A 25,809-nucleotide genomic window follows, 5' to 3' on the forward strand; every position below is an offset into this window, starting at 1 on the left:
TTTTGAAAATAAATTTTGTCACTTTTCTGAAGTCTTATTTTGAATATAGATCCCAAACATTACGACAACACTTGATCAGATCTGGTAAAGAAGTAGACCTGTGTGACGCAAGTTCAGTTTGCAGCTTAGGTGGGTTTTGTTTTTCCTGAGATACACCTGTGCTTAGTCTCTGCTATTCTGTTCTTCATTGATTGCCTTGAACTCGATCCCACTTTAAAGTACCATTTCACTAGCTGTCTTCAAGAGCTAGTTACTCCATCCAAATAATTTACTCATAAACCTAGTCTCAGATCTATCTCGAGTCCCTTGATGAAAATTAAGTAACACCCGGAAAGTGACTAAGCCGGGGGCTAGAGGAAGGAAGGCATTCCCTAATATGCCTTCAAAGTTGGTGCTGAGCATTGTTAGTCTAACTTTTTGTAACGCATCATTAGGCAGTTTTGCACTTCCCAGTACTATGTCGTAATCTTTTCATGTGGTATCTTACTGTTCTGCAAAAGGCGTCATGCTATCTACATGGCTGCTCCACTACATTGTCCCCTGTGCAACCTCATGAGTCCTTCTGCTCCCCCACAGACTTGTGTGGAAAGTGCCCTTGGTGCTTTAAATCATTAACTTCTGTTTGCCGGGCCCAAAGCGTAACCAAAGCCTTGATATCTTTGGAAGCTACTCTAGGATGTAGCTATATGGGAGCTTCCTACACCTATAACCCAAAAACAAAAAGTGAAACGTAGTCCCTACCTCCATTGGTTTAGTTCCTAGAGTGAACATAGCATAGGTATTCAATACATGCTTTTTAATTTCCTTCTGTCTGGTACTCCCTTCAGATTAGCAAGTGTATCCAGATTGCCAAAAGGCGCTAATTGAATCTGCCCTTTCAGGCTTTTAACGTCTTTGTGCCTAAGTTTGATGTAGAATTTAGCACATTGGACTAGGTCCTTGAGTTTACAATTGATGGAACCACCCCATCCCATTCAGAGCCTCCAACCCCTGTCTAACAAACTCCTTGCTTCTTTTTTCAGAACAATGATGACAATTTCAAATTTTGTACCTTACTCTCTAAAACGTAATGTCCTGAGGGCAGGGACTGTGTATCTCTTCTTTCTTATTGTAAACAAAGTGTGAAAGAAGGAAGGGAAGGGGAGAATAGGTGAAGGATTGAACTATCTACCTCTGCGAGAATCCAAGGGATTCCAGTGGAGACCACAAGGCTTTGACAGGGAGGATTCCTGCTTTATGGCATTTTTGATCTATGCATATTTAAAGAAAATGACAAGGCAGACGATGCCAAGTATTTTTAAAATTCTGCTTTCTATTCTAGAGGAACTTTTCAACTGAAATGGGGTAGATAGAAATAATTGGTGTTGATTTTATCCCCTTGAGGAAATCTGAACAGGTCTGTATCATTTTAAACAAGCATGACGTACGAAAATTAGGATTTTACAAAAGATAAATTGCAGAGTGATCATTCCATTTACAGAAGAGGAATTCTTTTCAATAGGCCTAGAGCATTTTTAAATGATCTGACTTCTAAAAATCCGGTTTACGTTTACTTTTCAGAATCAAATTGGTCGCAAGGGGCAAAAGTAGTTGGAAATTTTGAAAAGATAGCTGTAGCTGAGTGGGAAGAACATTTCTTTGGGAGTGCAATGAGACTCTCAATGCCTGAGAACTGAGATAAAACTTTATAAACCTCTTCCTTACTAATATGGTGGCGAGGTGGGGTGTTGGGGGTGTGTGTTGTATTGCTGAGGGCGGGTTGTGACAATAGCTCTGGCCTTGACTGGAGCTGTACATGTAAAAAACAGTACTACACTGTACAGAGAATAGGGGCTGGTAGCTACTTATGAGAAATAACAGTTCTATAACTTCATTAGTTTTTCAAATTAGTATCACAGACAGTTCCCACTTTTCACCACTGTGCTTTCTGGAAATAGAATCATAAAGCAGAGAGTTGTAAAGTGCCTCCCATTTTCCTCCAGGAGTAATCTCTTAATTGAGGCTGTGTCTCTGACCGTATATTTGAGAAAGAATAAATCATAACTATGACCGACCCAATGTCAGAGGCAAAGATGCAGGGGCCATAACCTTCCACGGTTATTTAGAATAGTGAAATTATATTCTTTTCTATAAAAGGGATATAAACGTATTATACACATTGATTTTACATGCTCTCTAAAGAATACGTTCAGCAAATAAAAAGTTCAACTAAACTATTTCATAAATTTTAGCAGAACTAGCTACACTATAAATTCATTAAATATTTAATTCCTAAGAATTTGGTTCTTTGTATTTAAGAGGAGCTTGGGGGATGATTTCTTTGCCCTAGTTCTGTCCAAGGTAGTTTGAGTGAACACTTTCCTTGTGATGAATGTCTCTGGGCCACAGCAGCCTATTCAACATCCTTTTCCCAAGTACAGTAAACTTTGCTTGGGTTACTTGAGCCCTCTGAAATGCTAAAGTTCAGGTTTCTAAACCTGTAAAATGAGAAGACTGAACTAGGTTGTCCCCCAGGTTCACAACCACGAGTTTTGTGATTCAGTGATTTAAGCTGGAGGTCGGTGTGAGGATGCAAGAGTGCTTGATGTTTAGCTATTGACAGATGGTGATGAGACGTGTCTCCAGGTCCGAGTTACCCGCTCATGCATTTCCAGGCGAATCGAGGCTGCTGCTCAGCATTACTCCAAATAAAGGCCACCGACAAAAATCTGACCTCCTTCTCGGACTTAATGCTTGGCTGATATTTTGCTGTCATCTGCCTTTACCCTTCACAAGAATGCCTTGAAAACAAGCACCGGGTTATAAGTGGAAGCTTTTTCAAAAGTACTTTAAAATCATTTTGCTTTATACAAATATTTTTTAGTGCATCTTAATTGAATGTGGGGGGAAAACCACTCTATCTTGAAAAATAAGCCACTTAACTCACATTTATAGCAGGCTTAAGGACCTACTTATATTGCAGGAAGCTCACATGCCTACTCCGTTACTGGCTTTTATATTTTACTTTTTCTCCTCCAACCTTGTGATTTTGTACGCATTTATAGTAGATCAGTAAGCAAACAAGCATTTGTGGGGGCGACCTTGTCTTTCATCTGTTTATCCTTTCTTTCCTTCTTTCATTCAACAGATATTATTGAGTGTCACAGTGCTGAACAGATAGTATTTAAGATTCTGTGTACGCAGTAGAGGAAAAAAATAGGCAAAAAACCCCTTGCTTTAATAGACCCTACACTCTGCTGGGGAGCCAGGGAGTGCAGATGGGGATAAACAGGGAAATAAATAAATATTAAATATGTCAGGTAGTTGACAAATGCTATGATGGAAAAAAAAAAACAGGAGAATGGAGAATATAAAAGTGGAGAAATTGCTATTTTATATGTAAGAATATATAAATATATTTAAATATACTTACAGGATTATCCATCTACATAATTATAGTATAGGGCAAGATATCTATGTATAATAGAGAAGTAGATAGAGGGAGAGAGAGGTAGATCAGGGAAGGTCTTTCTAATAGTTAACACTCGAAGAGGGGCCTAAAAGAAGTGAGGAAACAAGCCATGCGTCTATCTGGCCAAAGGGCTGTCCAGGTAGAGGGAACAGAAAAACAGCAAGGGCTTGGGGAGAGTTTTGTGCCTGCATGGTTGGAGAACTCTGTAACTGTGTGTCAGTGTGTGTGATGGATTGGGAGGGAGGGTCATGGTTGACCACAGTAAGAATCCAGGATTTTCATCAGAGCAACATGGGAGCTGTTGGAGGCTTTTGAGCAGAGGCGTGACATGATCTGACTTAGGTTCTATCAGGATCACTCTGGACTCCGGTCCACATGTCTGGAGTGGAGCAGAATCCTTTATTTCTCCGGCTGGATGGGATCCTCTGGATGTGGTCCGTAAAGGGAAGTGCTTTTGAAAAATAGATGGTGTAGGAAATGTTACATATGCTGTTGAGTAGACAGTGGATCAAATACCTACATTGTGAGAGAGAAAAAAAAAATAGAAAGATACAAAGTCGTTCTTGGTGGACCTTATCAATGAACTCCTATCCTTATTGAATTTAAGGTAAAAATTAGGGAATCTGCTGCATCTGTTATTTTTCTGAGGCATCAGGAAAGGCCACTGACTCTGTCTATATGTAAATAGGCAGGTGGCTTTGGGCTCAGCAGGCCCCGCCCCCAGACGGAGCCCTCTCAGTTGGGTCTTGGATAAGAGGAGGTTCTGCTTTATATGTTAATGTTGGTTCTTATGCCACCATGCTGTCAGCATGTTCTCCAGGCCAAGACTAAGACACCACAGGGGTGGGAACAGGCAAGAACTGCCTGAATCCCCAGGGATGCCATGGGGTCAGAGACAACAGTGCCAGGCTGAGAAATCTCTCCTTGCACCAGGGAGCGTGTACTAAGAATGCAGCCAATTTTCCCAGTTTTCTTTTTGGAACATTTGGTTACTATGTTTTGTTTCGTATTTTCTCCTACAGTGGTGCATATGGGTACTTAGAAGCACATCAGTTATAGTAATATAATATTAAAAGGCTTTTTCTTGATACGCACCTGATTAGGAACTATGCATAGGGCATGTCCCTGCAGGCACAACCTCCACTTGGTTTTCTTACTGAAGCCTCTTGCAAATGCTTAAGATTACACAGTCAAGTTCTACCAAGTTTTAACCTACTCCCAGACTTTTTTGGAAGGACTTTTAAGAGCTTCTGGGAAATTATGCAACAAATATTTGAAGTAGGGCAGTCATGAAGAAAAGTATGATTTATACTATAAACTGAGGTTGTATAGTTCTGGCATCAGAAAGACTTGGATTGAATATCCGTTCTGCCATACAGTCGTTACGTATGTCCTCAGCTAACTACTGATCCCAGTAAGCCTCAGTTTCCTCGTCTCTAAACTTAAGATAATAATACCTGCCTTGCAGAACTGTTCTGAGGATTAACTTTAATAAACCTGGCACAGTGCCTGGTGTGTAGAAAGAGTAGATAAATGGTAGCTATTATAATAATATTAGTAGTATGCATCCTGAAGTGAAGTTCCCTCCCACCAAGCTCCATATCAATTAAGAAATAATTTCATGTTTCTAATTTGTATTTGGTCAAGTTAAATAGAGAAAAAGAAACATTATGGAGAAATAATATTCTAGAGTAATTGGTGCCAAAAGAATCCTAAAATAAAAATATAGGTCTTGTTATTAATCCCGTACAACAATCATTTGTAACCATTCCGCGACAGATTTATTGACTACGGCATCCATTTAGAAATGCTAAACTAATGAGGACTTGGCCGTTAGTTGTGATAATGGTCTATCATTTTGAGCTTGAACCATGTGTACTTATTTGGACTCTTTTCAAAATGATAAATTATTTCAAACTCATTTCTTTTCTTGAAAATGTCCTTATAATTTAGGTCATGCTTTGGATTATGTGAGTGGTATTCCTATAATCCATCATCCAAAATAAACTGTGATTCTGGGCTATTTTAAGATTGAGGAACTTCAAACATTTTTTTTTTCAGAAATTGCATAAAGGGGCAACAGAGGCTCCTCAAGCCTCTAATTTATCTTTTTCTGCCTGTGCTTGAGTGTTATTCCATATTAAGGTTATTTTCCTTTTAAAGTAGCTCTGCACAAAGAGAATATACTGCTAAATACTATTGCAAGGGAATGTTTACAGATGCAAATGACTTCTATTTAAGGAGCTCGTGATTAAAACTTGAAAGAATGTGGCACTAGAAAGCATGTGAATAACCTTTGAAAAATCTCACAATAGAACTGAATATGGGATATTTATAATCTAGGATTACAGCTATAAGGGTATGTGTGAATGTGCATGTTCAATATGTTGCAAAGGACCTCAAACTGAAACTTGTTAATTTTACTTTTCTTTAATTTAGATAAATTAGCTGTTTGATTATTGAGAAACTGTAATGCAGAATAAACTAGAAGTCCAGTGCACAACACTAGAAGGAACTAGTATTACATTTGCCTGCAACAAGTATGCCAGATGGTTTCCAGAATTCCGTCTTTCTGATAAAGACAAGATATCTTTTTGATAAGTTCTTCACTGGGCCATTTCAATCTTCCATAGTTGCTTTGAGGCTCGAAGTGCATTTCATTATTTCTTTTTCTTTTTTTTTTTTTATTGCTCACAGAGCAGGCTGCTAATAAAATCAGAAAAAAAGCTGTGATCATTGGCAGACCTATTTTTTCAATCTATTCATACCCAGAGAAGATCTGCCCTTTGGTTTCTTGTCGTAAAGACTGACCTTCTGGGGTCATCCAAGAGATCAGTCCAAGTCGTGTGTCTCATTTTGGTGGAAATCATGTCTTTCACCCTTGGGTGTACTGGGCAGTCCGGCTCCTGCCCTCCGTCTGGGTTCTGGGGAACGGTCTGGCTCAGGCCCTGGCTGTAGAGAAATAATGAACATGTCACGCGCGTCTCGAGTTTTCCAGTCTCTGGCACAGCTGTGGCACTTTCCCCCCTGCTGCGAGGCACAGCACGCTGGCCATTTGTTGGCAAGTTCATATTTCACACTGCAGGGAATTGAAATGATTGAACAGACAGAAGAAGAGTTTTATTTGCAGTAGCCTACGTATCCCCAGACTCTGATTTGGCATAAAACATCTGCTTCATGATCTGCTTCAAGGCCAGTTCCTTTCCTCCAACAAAGGTTACGACTTCAGGCAAGCTGTGCTTCCACTGGCAGGAGGAAATTTGCCCGAAGACTTGATTGAGTCAGAATCAAAGCATCCTGCCACAGAATTTCTTTTTTCAATTATCTTCGAAGAGGCAGCCAGACTTTAAATGTATCAGTATAATAAATGTAATGAAATAAGGCAGACACTCCTTTCCCCGTGTTGCTGTGGAGGGGAGGTGCACACCCAGTCCTGCATCCTCTCCGAGAAGCCTGTGAGACTCACCTACCTATCTGTCAACACACACATCTTGGCAAGAACACATTGTAGGTATGGCCTTTGGATGTGTTTCAGCCCATTGGCATGATAAATAGGCACAAGCACTGGATTTACCTGCCGCATTCACGTCTTTCTGATTATAAAAGCAAATGGGCATGATACTGAATGTAATTATTACTATTTTTCATAGGGAGGAAGCATCATATAGCCTTTGTTTTGTGGCATGGTCCTAATTACTAATTATATTTACCCGCATGATTTTGTTGTGCGTGGTCATATTTTTTGTTCAAGACAGTCCTCGCTAGCCTTACAGACATACACACAAAATTAAATCCTGGCATTTTATTATGCTAGAGCAATTAGATGCCATCCTCGTAATGAGAAACATGACATCTTCATCGTTCTCCTTTATATTTTCATGTTGTTTTAAAGCAGACATTTACCAGAACTGAATACAGTCTTTCTCCTACACACACACACACACACACACACACACACACACACCTAATTGAATATCTGCATATCTCCAAGGAGTCCTGTGGGTGAAACCATGTATTCATCTTCTTTAGTTCTTAGGCCACTTTGGTTTAAGAGTAAGAACTGTTGCTTTTATGAAGTGCCTTTTTCTATAAAGTCAAAACCTCACAGCAGTGCACAGAAAGCCAATGGTATAAAGGAGCTAAGTAGAGTCTTTAATAGAGAGAGCTGGGTTGTAAGTGTTTTTGTTCCTACGGAGCAGATAGATTTGGCTCCATCTGTTCCATATTCATAACAAAGGAGCGCACTTACAGGAGGGCCAACTTCCCCGGAGCCGCCTGGTAATGATCTTTTCACCAGAATGAAAGCATCTGAACCCAGTGGCTTGGCCCCACGAAAAGCAGCTAGCAGGATTGCCCGTCAGTCAGAACCCCGATTTTCTCGTAACTCAGGTAGACATAAATTTTCCCAATATATGGAATGAAAAAAAATTCAACCGATTTCTCATCTCCCTCCTGCACTGTGTTGTTAGGAAGCTCAAAATGTACGAATATAACCTTCTCCTTCCACAACCACAAAAGATTTGTAATTAGATTGTATGAGGGGAAGTTTGCACTTAAGTATCTGAAGATATCACAGGGGAAGAGGCTATTCTTCAAACTTTTAAGTTGTTTCTATTCAGATTTTCTAATCTTTTTAAAACTGGGGTTAATGAATAGAAATATGAGTTATACCAAATAAGGAAAAACCCCTGTTGAGTTTTGTAATTAGCAAACTTCAAAGTCAATTCCAACTGAGACCTCTTAGATTAAAAAGATAAGTTGACCCAAGAGTACGTACTTTCTCTTCAACTAAGCAGAAGAAAAATAGAATGAATTTTTTTGCCCAAAATGCTAAGCTATACAAAAAATCTTCCTATTTATATGACATGTAGAGTCAGCATCAAAATGTAAATGATTCCTTAAAACTTAAATAGCACACTGGTATTAATATCATAGCTAGTGGATAGAACGCTTGTATTTATATGCTGGCTTCACAGATTTCTTAAGAAATGGAAACATATTTTGAAGTATGGTAATCCTTTTCTCCATTCTGTGTACTTTTCAAATACTAGAAGCTCCTAAAAAATACATCATTGAGATATTTAATATACTTCATGTTAAAGTTATAATTGTGATTTATTAAACCTTTTATTGTGCATCTTGGTGCCATCTGTGCATTATCTCCTTGCTAAACTAGGGTTTCTGGCAAATCAAACAGTAAACAAATCTCTCAAAAAGTTTGCCGTGGCAATAAAGCGGACAAAGTTTTCATCTAGCCATGAAATTGTTCTGTATTTTAGCAAGAGAAATATAAAAGTAATATTCACAGAGTGGAAAACCTAGCCAATCAGTCTGTGAAGATCTCCGATTTCTAGAACACCTTGGTTCTGTTGGTTATATTGTGTAATATATGGACCTTAGTATTTTTGGCTTATTTGGTTTTTAATTCATTCACTTACTCATTCCTTCAAAAATACTTTCTGTGCGCCTACTTTGTACCAAGCAAAGGTTGGTTTTGGAAACACGGTGATGTATTAAAAAATGGTTACTGCACCTGCAGCATACAGTTTAATTGGGAAATAGAAAATAAACCAGGAAACAAACAAATCTCTAACTGCCAATTACGCTAGCACGTATAAAAGCAGCTAGATGCAGTGACAGAGAAAAAGAGAGAATAAGGCTTTCAGTCAGGTGGGTGGTCATGGAAAGCCTCTTTAGGGTGGCAGTATTTGAGCCATGGCCTGAAAGAAAGTATCAAGTATATTTTTGGTGCACAGAGGATAGTTTATGTCCACAGGAAGGTCTATTTAAAGGGTTAGTTTGGATTTCAAATTTGATATTTGACTTATTAAGATAACACATTTTTAAAATGTTTAAATTTTCAAATTTAGCCTATTCACATTCATTTACACATCATCTCATTATTCTATATATAAGACTAGATCAAATATAAATATTTGGTTCCATTTACAAACTCGGTTAATTAAACTCCTTTAACCAATTAAAAATAAATAAAAAGTAAAGAGAATATATTGTATCTCCAGTGAAGTACAATTAACACACGGAGTAACATTAGTTGCCAGCATACAGGATATTGAGTAAACAATTCTACACATTAGTCACTGCTCACCACGAGAAGTCTTTCCTTTTTAAGTACTTGAATTGTGGGACTGTAAAACCCTCCCAAGTATTTAAGTAATTCTTATAGTAATTGAAACTGAAAAATATGTTTTAATTCTGGCAAATGTTTTAAAACTCTATGTAACCTAGGATGTCATTAGTCAAAAAGTATAAAGCAGTTGCTCCATTACATATCTTAAATTGGACTGACACGTCTGACCAGTTACTCTGAATGGCCAAAGTTGTCATACGCTTTGAAAGCATTAAGTTTCCTCATTCTCAGGTGCTTTTTTTAACACACAAAGAATACTCGCTCTGTGATCCGATTCTCTTAAAAATGCCTATGCTTAGTTTTTAAACTCAGCCGTATCCCCTAACACAATTTTGGGATTACTCTCTCAGGTAGTGTTTGAGGTACCTTAACTTGCCAAACCTTCTTAATGACTAGAGGATTTCAGGTAGGATGGCTTCACTCTTCACCTCTGATTATGATGCCCCAGTGTCACTTTTCTATCCTTAAGCGTGAGGTCACCGGATCCTCCCATCACCTTGCCTTTGTTCTCCTATTTATTGGTGGGGCCTGCAGCTCCACACAGACTGATCATTTCATGAGATTCTGCACATCTTTGGCTCCTAAAGTTGCACACATTCCTTTCATTTCCATCTTATCACCTCAACCACACACTGCAGACATGAAAAATAATACCTCCTTGAATTTTGTATATCTCCCCAGGTTTGACTATTAGGTCACAGTTTCCAAGATCATTTCCTAAGAAGACAGCAGAGACAGGGAGGAGCCTTCCAAGAAAAGAGATCTTTCTTTCTTTCTTTCATTTCCTTGACCCCTCTCTCCATTTTCTTTTTTATTCTAATCCCAAGTTTTCGTTCACGTTTGGTCAACAGCTCGACAGATTCTTGTGGCCTGTAGACTCCTTCTCCAAATCCTTCTGGAAAACATGTTACACACAAAGCAGTGGATTCACAGGCACTGAGGACCCAGCAGGTCTCCTTCTGTAGGGAACTCCCAATCCGAGCAGCAGAGACACAGGGTAACAGCTCTGAGACAAAACAGAATGGGTTAGGTACTATTACCTGATAGAAACAGATCCGTGGAAGAAGCCAGAAGAGGATTTTCCTGTTGGAAGAATGGGGAACTATCTCAAGTGGCCGGAGAGAGCTGGGATTTCTGAGAGGCAAAGGAAAAGGTCATAGGAGACTTGGGAGCCAGGGAGGTTCTGGGAGAGAATATTGTTGGGACTAGCTATTAATGTGGATTAAAGCAGGGAGGAGCGGGAGAGTTAAAGAAAGAAATTGAAGTTGGGGCCAACTGTGAAAGACTGGCTACTGTGCTGCCCTGCAGTGCACAGCCATGAACTTTCCTGGAAATGGTCCTAGTTAGAGACAACCAGAGCAAACCAGCATTTGGTTCTTAGCCTTAGCTTTGATTTTATTTGCTCTGTCAACATTGAAACCTTCATCAAGGAAAGCATTCTGGGTGTGAAACGAAATGTACAGTCCTGGTACCTAAATGACTTCCTCTTTGGGGGAATCTAGCCTTCTAAAGAGAGAACATTCATTTGTTCAGGCCTCTGGGGTTCCATGGGGCCTGGCTACCCTTGCCCAGAGACTTACCTTAGCTCCAGAAATGGCAGACATTGCGAGAATGTAGCCTCCTGGCCAAGAAAAACAAAGACATAATTGACATGTGTAAATAGATATTTACCCAAATAGGATGCAAAAGAATATCAAATTTGGGTGCAGGAACCTTTCTCATGAACTGGTGTGGGCGTGGCGGCAGGCTGCCTCCCCTCTGGGCTGCGGTCCCTGAGCACCAGGGCTCCCTCCACTCTGTCTCTGTGCCCAGCAGCAAAGGCGGTCTCCATGCCTGGCCTCCTAACTGCTCTGTGGGAGCTACGTCCTTGTCTTTGGTCGGCATCTCTCTAATACAATAGCACGGTCACACTCTTCACATGGATTGAGAAAAGAACTCAGAGAATCTTAGCATGATTTTCAAAAGGAACAGGTCATCCAGTGCCCTTTGTAATTTTGTGAACTCTCACCCCAAAGCGCACTTACTCATATAAACCCCTTTACCCCCCATGTCCACATCAAAACTATGGTAGAATACAGTTTTTCTAATTTAGGCTACAAGTAAAAGGTCACATGTGTCCCCCTGGTTTTCCTTATGACTAAGAACTTTGTCACAACTATCCATAACCCGACCCCTCCCCTTCCTGTAAATGTATGCTCAGAACTAGGGACTACTTGCTGAGGGAAATCCAAGTGCAGAAGGAGTGGTAAGGACAGAACTCATTCTGTCAATCTGTGCAATAGTGACCTGATATTCTAGATCTAAAGAGATCTGTCACCTGCATTTCTTAAATTTTTTTTTTCAACGTTTATTTATTTTTGGGACAGAGAGAGACAGAGCATGAACGGGGGAGGGGCAGAGAGAGAGGGAGACACAGAATCGGAATGTCACCTGCATTTCTAAGTGCAAGCTAACAGCCTACCGCTCCTCTAGAGGAGGTCATACTTAATTTTTTTTTTCCATAGGGAAACAGAGGCCCACTTAAGTTAAGCAGCTGACTGAAAGGCACCACAGAAGCCAGAACAGGTGAACCAGGAAAAAAATTGAGATCATCATTGTGCATGTACTGAACCACTAAACCATGCCCATTCCAAGGTCCCTCACTCGGGAAGATCAGGATGATAGTGGTTATGGAAACTGCAAAGAAATAATAGCTTTTTTCCCGGAGCTTCTTTGAATTGTATTAACTTGATGACTTATTACTGACTTGCTGCCTTTGTGCTATATGATACACTGTTCCTGCTAAATACTGTATAAATGAGGAATGGAATTTGTGGCTCTCATTGCTTACCGGTTAACAGAAACTCCAATAACAGATCATAGAGGTGCCATAAAGAGCCTGTGGAGAAGGAATAATATAAATAGTTCCTCTCTGGGATTCTAGGAATTCTGCCTTTTGTCTAAGTTTTTGTTTTTGTTATTACCTTTATTATGTGGCTTCTAGCTGAAGAAGAGTTTTTGTAAGTGAGTCATTCTGCTTATTTGTTTTCTTTTTGTCAGATTATACTTCTCTGGTACAGCAGGCAAAATTCATCAAAATCAACACAAACAAGAGAGAGAGAACTATCTGACCTTAATGACCTGGGACAGTCATTTCAGTAGTGTGGCCTCAGGCTAGTCCAGGTCTCAGAAAATAGTTACAATACAATTTGTAATAGGAAACTTACTTTTCCTGTTAAAATATGTCCTGTCCGTTGATTTTTTTTTTTAAAGTAAAATATCCAGGAAGGAACTTAAAACTCTGAACATGAGGTAATACAGTTAACAATGAAAATACTATCTAAATATTATCTCGCTTTCTGTGCCTATGTGGACTGGATTTTTCCAGTCACATCATTGAAGGAGATACGTTTAAGCTGACTTCATTTTTTCTTAAAAAGAACTAGAAAATTCTTCCTGTATAGAGGATAATTTAAAAGCATTCTCTAAAATCCAGGTTACTTTTTGGTCATGCCTTAATAGATACCAAAGTATATGAGACAGACCCTACCCTTTTGAGTAGCAGTAGGAATAAGTTCATTGTCATTGAGCTTTAAAAGGCAAGTAGGGGCGCCTGGGTGGCGCAGTCGGTTAAGCGTCCGACTTCAGCCAGGTCACGATCTCGCGGTCCGTGAGTTCGAACCCCGCGTCGGGCTCTGGGCTGATGGCTCAGAGCCTGGAGCCTGTTTCCGATTCTGTGTCTCCCTCTCTCTCTGCCCCTCCCCCGTTCATGCTCTGTCTCTCTCTGTCCCAAAAATAAATAAAAACGTTAAAAAATAATAAAAAAAAAAAATAAAAGGCAAGTAAAAGTCTGCCCACCCTTGAAATAAATCTGTACAAAAGCATGATAATGTCCTGTTTGCTTTCCTAGAAATCAGTGGCAAGAAACTTGTCCTCAGCCATTTATTTGAGGTTGCAAAGAAAAAATAATTGATCTTCTGAGGCTTAGCTCCTGGAATTTAAATACTACTTAAGTTAGCATTTGCAGTGAGAATTTGGCCTAAGGGGGTGGAGAGCTAGGGAAAGGGGGGCCATGGGTGTGATGGGTGGTACCTTCTGTTTTCTCTTTTGTCTGAGGCTGCACAGCTGGAACTAATTTCACTTCCCTCTCCCTGAACTTTACTCTAATTATTTGTCCCTGTTACAGTTCCCTGGTGTTGAAACACAAGTTTTAGCTCTTGGAGTACATTGCTCTACCCTTAGTATACAGTGGGAAACACCCCTCTTCCTTTTCTAGTTTTTTTTTTTTAAAGACACATCCCTAGAGCCCTATCAGAGATTCTAGTATTTACATGATATTTTAAGTTTCTTCAAGGTTCCTACCTCTACTTAGTAACCTCTTTTCCAAGTGTTACATCTGGGGCTTTGACCTTAACCTGCCAGTGATTTAGGTCTTGAAACACCACTGGCTGGGAAGGATAAAAGGTATGGGCAAATGTAGCTCCTGTGGTTGCTCTTAGGATAGAAGTTTAATAAACCTGGGGCCAAGAGCAGGTTATTAAAACATGTGAGTTTTAAACCTCAAAAGGTAAAATGGCGAAATGTATTCCATCGTAACTGGTCATTTTGTTCTTAATATGAAAATTAGGTGTTGTGCTGCCTTTTAAAAAAGGGCAGATGGCCAGTTGCAATTGTTGCTGGGATATTCTTTCCTAACAAGAGGCCTAACTTTTAAGACTTTTTCTGTGGTCTGGTAACCATTTTCCAAAAAGTCCATGTGGCTTTTGTTAATCTCTATCCTACACCCACCACTTCTTCTGTTCCCTACCTCCATGCACAGATACAAAATGGATTTTGATTCATTAAATTCTGGAAGACATTTTCAGTAGTACTGTTTATTTAAGTGAGCTTTACTTTTCAACATTTATTGCGAAAGGAATATTAATGCTTAATTCTGCTGTCGCCTGGTCTAATTTGCATGTATCTGTGTTGTATGTTAAACTACATGAAAACCTGCAGAGAAAAGACTAGGTTCTGCTAACAACTAATAGCCTATCTCTTCTTCTGACTTGCACAAATTGAGAACCATTGCCTGTGGCAAACATAATGGAAAACTGCATTTTTAATGCTCCCACACACACTCATTTCTTTAAAAGGAAGAAGAAAGTGGCTGACTATTCTTAAAAATACAACTTCTCGAGGTACCCAGATTGACAAGGGACACAGTAAAGGAGAAGGATTTTGGCTTTTAGAATTAAGATTTGGGGATGAATAAGGTTAGGCAGAGATATTAATGTTGAATGATGAGTACAGTATTGGGCCTAAAAATGTGGAGAAAGAAAATACCAGAGTATATCACCCTATCTGCTAAGCTTCTGGTTCTTCACAAAAAAGGATGTTTGCTGCCTTGATTACTTTTAGTTGCTTGAAATCTCAAAATGTTTGTTTTTAATTTAATAGCCTGTGTATAAGATAATTGATACAAGCTTTTTGATACGAAGAGAATTTTAACTTATTATTACAGGCCTTTTAGTTTACATTTGTTTTTTAACATTATTCATTTTTGAGGGAGAGACACAGAGTGCCAGCAGGGGAGGGGCAGAGAGAGGGGAGACACAGAATTTGAAGGGGGTTCCAGGCTCTGAGCTGTCAGCACAGAGCCTGATACAGGGCTCGAATTCATGAACTGTGAGATCATGACCTGAGCTAAAGTTGGACACTCAACCCATTGAGCCATGTAGGCGCCCCTTAGTTCACATGTTTTTAAGCTCATCTGTACATGCTATTTCTCCTGTTTGAGGAAGGGCATTCTGTCTTATGACTTAAGTTTACATTTTGTATCAAAGCTCCTTTTAGTTCACCCAGCAATTTGGAGTTAAAGTGAGACATGATAATTGCACAGAAAAGCACAGGTTGGCTGCATTAGCAAAAACAAACTAAGTGGCATGGGCAGGAAAATGAAAAACCGTTTTTAAGGGCCGGAGTGAAAACAAATAGATACATCTTGTAGTATTTCTTCAACAGCAGTTTATAATTACTTCTCTTCAAGGCATATTTTAAGTGGACTTGTAACAGTAGCTTGAAAAGTAACTAGGAAGGGATCTAGTTGTTTAGACGTGGGAGCCGCATAAGGCAGGAGCTGCCCTGTGGAAACGGGCATGGTGGTTTTCCAGAGAGGAGACCCCAGTGCCTTAGCTTTTAAGGTCTTACTCAAGTCGGCCATGGGAAGCTTTTGGTAGCACAAAGTTGTTTTTATATAGCACTGTATCAGTTAGCTGTTGAGTTACAAATTGCCCCCAAATTTGGGGCCAAGACATTTAATATTCACAGTTTCTGTGGATGAGTGATCCAGAAGTAGCTTAGCTGGGTCCTCTGGGTATGGGTCTCCCACAAGATAACAATCACTTAAAGGTTCAGTTGAGAAGGATTCACTCTCTAGTTCCTCATCAGATTGTTGGCTGATTGCGTTCCTTGCACACTCTTGGCTGGAGGTCTCCCTCAGTCCCTTGCCACAGGGCCTCTGCATTGAGATTCTCACACTACAGCACCTTGCTTCATGAGCAAGAGAAACAGTGCTGGCAAGAAAGAAGCCATGGTCTTTTGCAACACACTCACAGAAATGACATCCTATCACATTTCCTGTATTCTACTCGTTAGAAGCAAAAACAGCTAGGTTCAGCCCGCTCTCAAGTGAGAATAATTGGAGCCAGGTCACAAGCTACCTGTGAAAAGCATGGTGCCATTATACTGTGTGCCATGTCCACCTGATAAGCCTGTAGTGAGTTGCGATGTGAATACTGTTACATTTACAACGCTAAATCTTCTAGAAGTACTGATTTGGGGGCACTGAATGTGGTCTGCTTTATGTATCAGATTGGCTGATAAGTGCTGAGCTGAGCTGACCCCAGGAGACCCAGGAAACAGGTTTTCAGGAATGGCTGGAGTTGGGGCCCCTGTCTGAGGTCATGGAACAGACTGAGGATATGCAGCCTTCATGGCCTTATTAGCATGATACTCTAAACACAGAAGACCCTCAGATTATATTTCATTACGTGTTGTATGATTTTGATTGTTTTTTTGCAGATCAGTAGGGGGAAAGGACCCTGTGGTTTGATTTATAAAGTTTCTATTAAGATCAGGGAATGAGAAGTTGTACTTGTTTTAATGGTCCCCTACCCCTATTCCCAGCTTCCGGACTCCAAATGTGCATTTTCAGCAATAAACCGAATAAAAGGATATGAATGTGGATTATGTGACAAATGTTTGAGACCGGAGTTGCATTTATATTTTAGTTTGACCAAGTCTGTTAGAAAATCCATGTATGTTCATGGGAAGAGTTCAGGTCTAGCTATTCTTCATCTGTTGCTGGTTAAGACTTAATTTTGGTTGCTAAAGCTCCACTGTGGCAACTCAGGGAGGAAATGTGTTCTGTTTTTGTTTTTGTGTCTTTAGCGTTGATTCGTTTTTGAAAGAGAGGAGAGGAGCAGAGAGAGAGAGAGAGAGGGAACCAGTGAGCCCCATGCGGGGCTCAAACTCATGACCTGAGCCAAGTTGACCGGTCAACTGACTGAGCCACCCAGGCGCCCCAAGGGAGGAACTGTTTTAATTCTTTTGTCCCATATCCTGTTGATTGGCTTCTGTAGGCGATAAAATTCCCTCTGATAAACACGTCTGGGACAGCTTCCCACTCCTAGACCAAGCTAAGTCCATGCCTAAAGCTTTGCTGGCAATTCACACAGACCTCCGTTATCACACCGTGGTTCATATTCATGTGGTTCATGTTTATGTCCCCGGCTGGAATAAGCACCCACACAAGGAGAGGGACAGTGTGTCTTACATACCTTTGTACCCCTAGTACCTAACAGGGAAGCAGGCACATAGTAGGAATTTTAAAGCATTTGAATGGATGGATGAAGCTGTTAGTGATTATCATCGGTTTTCAAATGGTGACTATTAATTTTCTAAGGAAAGGAGGATATGAAGTTACAGATTTTATTTTAATGAATATAGTGTTGGCCATTATAAACTGTCATGGCTCTAGAATTATCAGGATTAACACTACCTACCTCCTGAGACAAGTCAGGCACATTTTCAGCTTTTACTCCCTTGTGTCCATGTGCAACTCCTTTTTGCTCATAATTGATCCCGAGAGGATTTTCTTTATACCTTCACTTGTGTGACGGTTACATTTTTCAATTCCTCTGTTATTTGGTGTTCTTAATGTTCACTCCACTGCTTTTTGTTTACTTGTGACCCGTGAAGCACTTTTTAGATTACCTTTTAGTCTTCCAATATTCATAATTAATAGTGTTGTGTTTTGCACACAGTATAAAGGCATCCTACATTTGTCATCTGGGGAGTATGGGGTTAAGAAACCTGGAACATAACATGGAATAAAGCCAGACTCCTGCTTCTTAAAATCTTACATGAAAAGTTTTTAGGCTTTTTGGTTTTGTTTCTCTGTGGGGTGAGCAAGGAACCCAAAGTTATCGCTGACCTGGCATGTCCTACATTTTCAGGTCAGCCTGTAAGGGTTAAGAACTGATTGCATGAGTTCAGGTCAGAGGTTGCAGAGGTAGCTGATTTAATGTCATCTGCGTTGTGTACTCATACGTTTTTATTCTTTGTTCATCAATTTTTCTCAGGATTAGAGTGTAATTAATAGTTATAGTATAACGTGTAGGTCACATGATTGTTACAGCTTTTCTGGTGATGGGAGAGGAGGATGTGATGGAGAAGTTAGATCGGAAAAGAGGTTTTTGTTTTAAGTACATTATGTGTTTTTTTTAAGTGTTATATCCTTAATTCACAGAAGAATGTAGCAGCCTGTAGCTAAGGCCAACTGTCCATCTCTCAGAGCTGGTGAGAGATCGCTCTTCAGTTTTTCCCAGACAGCTTATCATCTGTTGCTGTTTGGTTATTCCTGTGTGCCCTACAATGATTTTTCTGTCCTGAATATACAGGATTTCTCTGACATATAAATCTGAAAGACCTGTACCAACTCCCAGAAAGTGCCCCCACTCAAATAATTAAACACTTGATCCTGCCGCAAGCCTACTGTGTCTTGCAGGGTCTTTGGTTCAGTCCGTTCTTGCATGTGGCAGATCAAGTTCAGGAAGCTTGCAGTGAGTTGATCTCAGCTCCAAAGTCCATAAAATGGCAGTGTAAATATCCACGTGTCAGCTTTTCACACCACCTCTCGTGAATAAGATATAAACCATCTCAAGAACCCACGGTTTTTCTAATGAATTGGAGTCACCTATGCGGACTGTATTTGTGACATGCACATGTGCAGTTGGGGTCCAGAGGAAGGACACCATTTCCTGGATCAAACCACAGAGTGCAAATATTGTGCCCTAAATAACACACTAGTTACTGTAAATGTCAGTAGAGGGAGTTTTTCCGACTTTGATTTAATGAAAGCTTACAGCAAAGCCAGCTGTTAGCACTTCTTAACTGCTTGTCAGAGGGGAGAAGGGGAGAGACAAAAACCTCTTTTCTGTATACTTTAGTCTTAGAATTAAGAGTTTTCAACAGGTACTGAATAGTGACACTAGGGGTCCTTTACAGCTTGATGCCTTTTAGGTGGTGAATTTATAAGTTCTCCAGCACATGGATCTGGAGGAGACTGGTGTAAAATTAGTTTGGAGTTTGCATCTTGAATCCCCTCACCTATGCACGAAGCGTTTTCAATTTCTGGGCTCCCATGAGGAATCAAAATAAAAAATAAAGGAGAGAGAAGGCATATCAAACACTGGTCCTGACTTTGTCACTGAGGGCATTACCAAATAACCGTAAGCCATGTGAGTTTTAATTGCTGTCATCTGCATTTTCTGAAGAAACCACTTGAAGCAAACACACAGGGAGGAAAGTATGCAGCACTCGTCTCTGTAATTTCTGTCATTTCTAGAATGCATTAGTGAACATATGAGATTGTTAAGGGTCTTACCGCCCTTGGAAATCCCTTTGACATTATGCTGTGTGTACTGAGGGGAGATCATCTTTCCAATGCAGAGAAAGTTTACAGTCTTATTATCTTGAAGAGGAGAAGAAAGTTTCTTCCTCAAATGAATTATAACTTGAAACATGTTGTCATGTTTTGGTAAGCCCACTTTATTACTTCCATCCTTCTCTGTGGCAAAATTCTTAAAATAAATGTACCATTGCACCAGTGTGCTTTCTCAATAGCATATTGTACTTATAATAGCATGATGGAAGTTGCTGGGCTCGGTTTAGTCATATAGAATGCAGAGCCAAGTTCTGAGTAAAACCTCTAATTGAATTACCTGCAAAGCACTGACAGACAGGCTTTCAGGACAGACAAAGCTTTGCTTTCCCCAGCAAAAATAGGTCATGTTTAAGTTGGCCTTGTAACTATTTGTTACTGGTTTTTGCCAGCACTTTCACCTTGGGCCCCTTTTCCTGCAGGAGACGCGGAGGAGCTCTATGAAGGCCGGAGGGCTCAAGCATTATCTTCTTATTTTAAAGAAAATTGATAACAGATAAAGTTAAACGGAAGAGCCTTTGAAATAAAAATCCAAAGTATTTTTCTGTAGATTACCAACATTCTTGCATGAGTCCTTACTGTATTGAAAAGAAAAGATAGGGATGGGAAAGTAGATCTTTCTAGCAGTCTCCATCAGTCTGAAAAGTATTTTTGTTTTAACTTCTGGGAAAAAGTAGAGTATGCTCCTGTTGTTGAGGAAACAGTTTCTTGTAGACCATTTGCATTTGAAAATGAAGAATAATGTGTTGTTGTTCTCTCCTTTCTCTCTCATTTTGTCTTATCCACAGCCTCTGCAATCCCAGATAATGGAAGAAGGTCCTGTCTAAAGCTCAAAGTCTTTGTGAGACCAACAAGTAAGTTGACCAGAATGAGCTTCAGAGGGTGGCTTCATTGCGCATGCTTTATCGCGTGGTCTGGTTCACGGCGGTAAAACTTTTTTTTTTTTTTTTTTTTACTGTTAAATCCTGTGTGGTATCTGTTTTGTATATCAACATCCATGTTTTAGTTTTCATCAAATTTTTTCTCATCATTCTTCATGATGCTTTTATTTTTAAGTACACAGCAGTTGCTAACTTGTTGTTTCTTAGACTGTTGTACGTGCACAGCAAATGGGAACAATATTGGCATTTGGACACATGCCATTGATTGTAAAACGATCTCTACATAAATTAAAGGAAAAAAATAGAGAGAAAGAAAAAAAAAAGAAAGAAATGGGAGTTTAAGGGTGTCTTCACTAACATATTTGGCTGTTATCTCTATTTTTGTTATAGATAGCTGTATGAAAACTATAGGTGTTCATGATCGTGTTTTCGATGTTAACGACAAAGTAGAAAATTCATTAGAACCAGCAGGTTAGTATGCTTAGAGAATCTCTTTTAACAAATGCATCTCTCTCTGGTGCTTCCGTACTTTTTTTCCTTTCTTCTTCTCCGCATGTTTGCACGTTATAGTTGGTCTGCTTTTTGCTCATTGCTAGCAATGCTAATATTACTTATATTCTACTTCATTCTCCAGTATCTTCGTGTAATGCATGTTAGATAAAATATGACCTTTCTTTTTTGGACATGGGTTTGATGTAATGCAGTATCCTAATATAGAAGCCCCATCAGAATGCTAAAATCTCACTACTTTTTACCATATCCTCCGAGCATGCTGGTGAATCACTGTGAATATTAATGGATCTGTTTTCATTTAAGACAGAAAAAAATTCTATCGTGTATGCTTATAAATTTTTTTACATTATTTCCAAATCTATGGATGAAAGTAATCAAGACTGTTACACAAAATCGCAGCTAATTCAACATATTTCATTTTCTCTAGCAATTCACGTGCAGTCATTGAACTGATCGAAAGACCTTCATTTCAAATATTATTTGTGCTATTGTTATCAGTAGCAATTGGTCTGGAGAAGTATAATCATGTTGCCCAACACAAATCACACACTTGTGGCTCCTCCAAATTTATGTCATCGACCCAGTGCAATGTGATCCTTGATGGCTGAGGCAAAATAAGTATTAAGGATACATTTTTTCTACTGCTGATCTCCACACACCCAAACTTTCCTGTCACTGAAGAAAAATAAAACCCACAAAAGCACTCATCAAAGTATTTACACTGTAACTACACTGTAGTGTACTGAGTATAAAATGGTGCTGTATACTATCCATTTGGTTATAAATGTAACTAGACTGATTTGGACGGATAGGAGTCCTGTATCCACTGTGCAGTGAGGACTGTACCTTGATGCCCCCATATGCCTACCTTCCTGTGGTTTCCTCTCTTTGTCCTACTTGGCTTGAGATCTTGACTGGTTTCCTTACCCAACTCTCAAAGCTTAATGGAATTAAAATTATTTCTTCTTCACAGAAAGATGGGAGCCCCCCTCCCGCCCCACCTTGTGTGAACAGAGACTTTTTTTTTTCATCTGTTTATAGTGGAACTTCTCTTTTTTTATGGTCCTAGAAATTAAAGTGTTGTGTAGTCCACTTTCTCTTTGGAATATTGTTACTAGGACAGTCAGTGAGCCTTAGGGAAACTTACCCTGAGTCAATGTGGTGCCTCAGGACATAAAACAGCTTTCACATTAAGAGTCAGGTTTTCTTCCCCAAGCATTCTTGTTTTTCTAAGGCAGGCATCTTACCCCAGCACAAATGGGAGGTGTGTACAAGAAAGCTCTGAGAGGCCTTCTTGGCTCCCCAGGGATCAGTTAGCTGCTTTAGAAAGTTGCAAGGAATGAATGCCGACACAGAGACATTTTAATTGTGTCCTGGAAATCTGGAAGCATTACTGTGGCTTTTCATGGTATGAGACTCCTCACAAGCTTGCGGACTTGGTCCCTCATAGGATGTATGAGTTAGAGGGGCTGTCTCCTAAGGACCACAAAGTCTACACTCTTCCCTTGATAACTGAGACTTGCCCAGGCTGCATCACTAGTTTGAGACTGATCCAAATTTAATGTTCAAATTTCTCAACTCCTATCCCAACGTGAGTGTAAAAGTAGGATTTGCTTACCGTCAGTAGAAACATAGATGTTCATAAAGAGAACTTTACTCTCTTGCATTTCTTAATAAGTCAGGTGTAGAATGACCAGCAGAGTCAGGCATAAGTTGTAAGCGTAAGTTATTCTGAATTAGGATTTTTTTTTAATGCATATTGTGGCAGATGTAGGCATATCTTTCCAATAATCTTTTTTCCAGGTAAATTCCATTGCCTATCAAGAGAGCAAGAGACTATTTAGAAATAATAGATTGCGTGTTCTTCTCTGGTAACCAGTAGCTACACTGAGGACTGCTCTGCATTAGGAAAATTACCTTTGAATTCAAATAATGGTAAAATGCAAGATATTAAGATGCATTCATACGTGAGCATATTTCACGGTCTTTGGGAAACAGGTTTTTTCACTGAGCATTTAATATCCATGATGGCCCCCAAACCTACACACATATAACTGATGGAAGTTTGAAGTTCAACAGAATGTGGTGTGTGTGAGTGCATACGTTGGAGAGTGGAAATGCGGGTGCACACGTATAGGGATCTGTGCAAGAAAAGCTCGTGGAGTCAGTTTTGACTGTATTTAAGGGCTTTCTGGTGAGCATCTTCACTAAAAAAGTTATGACAAGGTTGAGCTACCATCCCTGGCTATATGAATGCAGTAATAACTTTGAGTAGTTCATCGTATTCCTCATAAACTTCAGTCAGACTTGTGGCTTTGCACCACTGTGTTGAATGTCTGAGTATAGACCTAGACTTTATGAATGCAGAAAGCCTGAAAGGATCCCACTGCATGTTCTCGGTAATGTGTACTAATTCACCTGTCTTTGGAATGTATTTGTCTTTTTTGTTTGCTTGCACACTCTGCCTGCCAGTTTCCTATCATCAGGGATACAGGATGATCTCAGGGCAGACATATGCCACATAATATGCTCCAAAATATTGCTCGTGTTTTCTCAATTAACCATTGAAACCCTCATATTGTAGAATCCTGGTAGGCAGGAGGCAAGGCTTGATTTGGTTTCAGAGGAGGAATATTTTCTGCTTTTAAGCTACTCTCACCGTTATGAGTGTTAGAAATTCTCTGATGTTTAGATGTGATTTCTATTGGGATAGATTTTGCTTAAGAATCCTTCCTTAGAATTTTGGAATTGCTCAGATTTACCCAAATGACAGCCAGTTTTTCATCTTGCTGCGCAGGGGCCATGGAATCTTCCAACAGTGAGGCCCTGCTATAATCAAAGGATGGTTTGTAGAATCACGAGCCAGGACCAGCCTGTTACAGAGAGAAGAGAAGAACCATGATGCCCTAAAGGGACAGATTTTCCCCCTTTGAGTGCGAAGTGGCATTTCCTGGTTAGTTGTTTAGAAAAGGGTTACTTCCAAAAATCGATCCACAATTAGAAGACTGAAATGTACATGTAACCTCATGCTTCACTTGTAGGTAAAACAAAAGCTTTCCTCCTCTCAATGTCCGCAAGGTCATTCACCCTGTCTTGTGCTGCCTGGAGCACTGGCTAGACCTTGCGGAGCATCTTGGAGGAACAGGGAGGGCAACTCTCCTTTCAGTGCATTCTGAGTACCTGTATATTACCTAAGTACCTTTTATCAGTACACATCCACACTTCACAAGGAAGAGGGTTGGGTAACATGGTAGTGAAAACACGATGGAGAAGAACCCAACAGCTGATGTAATTTCAGGTGTATAAATATAAACGGTATTTCAAAATGAAATCTGGAAGCCTCAGGGTTTCTGGTTGGTACAAATTAAACCTGAAGTACTCTCTATTGTTCTGATGGACAACACATCAATGCTCCTGAAGTGATCTGGATTTTAATTTCAGGGCCATTCAGGGCACTTATGTCTAAGTCCTGCTCACTACATATTTAATACATTTGCAAGGCTGACAGAAGAACAGAGGAGAAGAGACTGCAAGTCGTTGGCTGCACCACGTGGGGCTTTATATTTTTTTCCTCTGTATCCATTTAACTTCCCATTCTTGCTTCCTAACCTTCTCTGGTCTTTTAAGCCAAGAGCCACTCCACGCAGGTTTGCTGAGGTCCAGGAAAGGGGAGCAGACGTGACACAGAGATGCAGGAGCTTCTACGTGAGGACAGGCTCAGGTGCTAAGAGCACTGCAGGGCAGAGCCTGGACACTGCCAGGATCTATTGCCTAGTTCAGAGTGGCAATGAACGTGATGAACGGGAACGGCCTACCTGAGCATGTCTGAAGCAGGGCCAGCCTGTGAGCCTGAAAAGTGGTCATTGCAGGACCAAGAATAGGGAGTGTGATGATGATGATACCTAGTGAAAAAGAAAGCATCCTCATTGCGACTTGTGACAATCTACAGGAGTTTGAATTAACAGTCCATTAAGGGGTTGTACGTGGGTCCTGCCGGGATATTTAGGAATTCTCCTTTGAGGTCTACAAAACTGACCCAAATTACTAGAGTCTCACTTGGAGTGAATACAAGATGACAGTCTCTGCACTCTTACAGGAAGGCCCCCTGATGCTGAAATAAAATCTACAGCTGAACCCCTCCCCGCCACCTTGGCCCCAAGAACGTGTAATTCAGAGAACATGTAGTCTAAAAGCACAAGTTAAGCCAGGAGGAAGGAAGAAGACCAAAACTGGAGCAAAGCATGGCTCCCAGGCAGGCCTCCAATCTATCTTTGGGTACTAATTGCTGCAAAGTTCCTGTTTCAAAGTTAAGCCTGTTAATCATGCAGATCAGGAAGGCTATCCAAAGTCAGAGGCAGCCTCGTAGAACACTTTATAGCTAAATAAAAGAAGCTTACCTCACTTAATCCATTTTATTTAGAGGAAAATTTGCATCCACGCCGATAATTTATGTGCCAAGCTTCAGCCTGATAAAAATAAAAACAGTCAAGTTCAAGTAATTTAATCCTGGAGATACAGGGTTTGTAATGGAAATAGCACCATAATTGATTCCCAATTGTAGGCAAACTAGTGGGCACCATTTATTGAGGTTTAGTGGGCATTATGTGTAGTTAATTTAAATGCGGTTTTGGCATTTAATTTTTCTTATCTGACAATTCACGTAGGTAACCAACAACCAGGCATTCAACACTAATCCTCTGAAACAGCTAGAAAGCAGGAAACGGGCAGCCCATTCTGGTCAACCACCAACATGCCAATACAACTACAGCCTCCCCTGCCAAACATGTTACTTGCTTCTCCGTGGCATCTTGGGTTTAAAAGGTGCATTCAGGTATCTCAGCTTTGTGCA

At 40.1% G+C, this 25,809-nt stretch overlaps 1 protein-coding gene across 2 annotated transcripts in view; it reads left to right on the plus strand.

Annotated features, from left to right (window-relative positions):
• The window catches only part of EFNA5 (ephrin A5), a 275,997-nt gene that overhangs the window by 245,409 nt on the left and 4,779 nt on the right, over positions 1-25,809 (plus strand). The window contains exons 3-4 of one of the 2 annotated variants that reach the window (XM_086686542.1): positions 20,355-20,420; positions 20,838-20,918. In XM_086686542.1, coding sequence (XP_086542668.1) covers positions 20,355-20,420; positions 20,838-20,918 — 147 coding nt within the window. The remainder of the gene's footprint in view (positions 1-20,354; positions 20,421-20,837; positions 20,919-25,809) is intronic. The other variant, XM_086686603.1, reaches the window with a different exon arrangement.

Source organism: Puma concolor, chromosome A1 (genome assembly GCF_028749965.1).
Source record: "Puma concolor isolate L17-30 chromosome A1, mPumCon1.1.hap2, whole genome shotgun sequence".
Classification (NCBI taxonomy): Eukaryota; Metazoa; Chordata; class Mammalia; order Carnivora; family Felidae; genus Puma; species Puma concolor.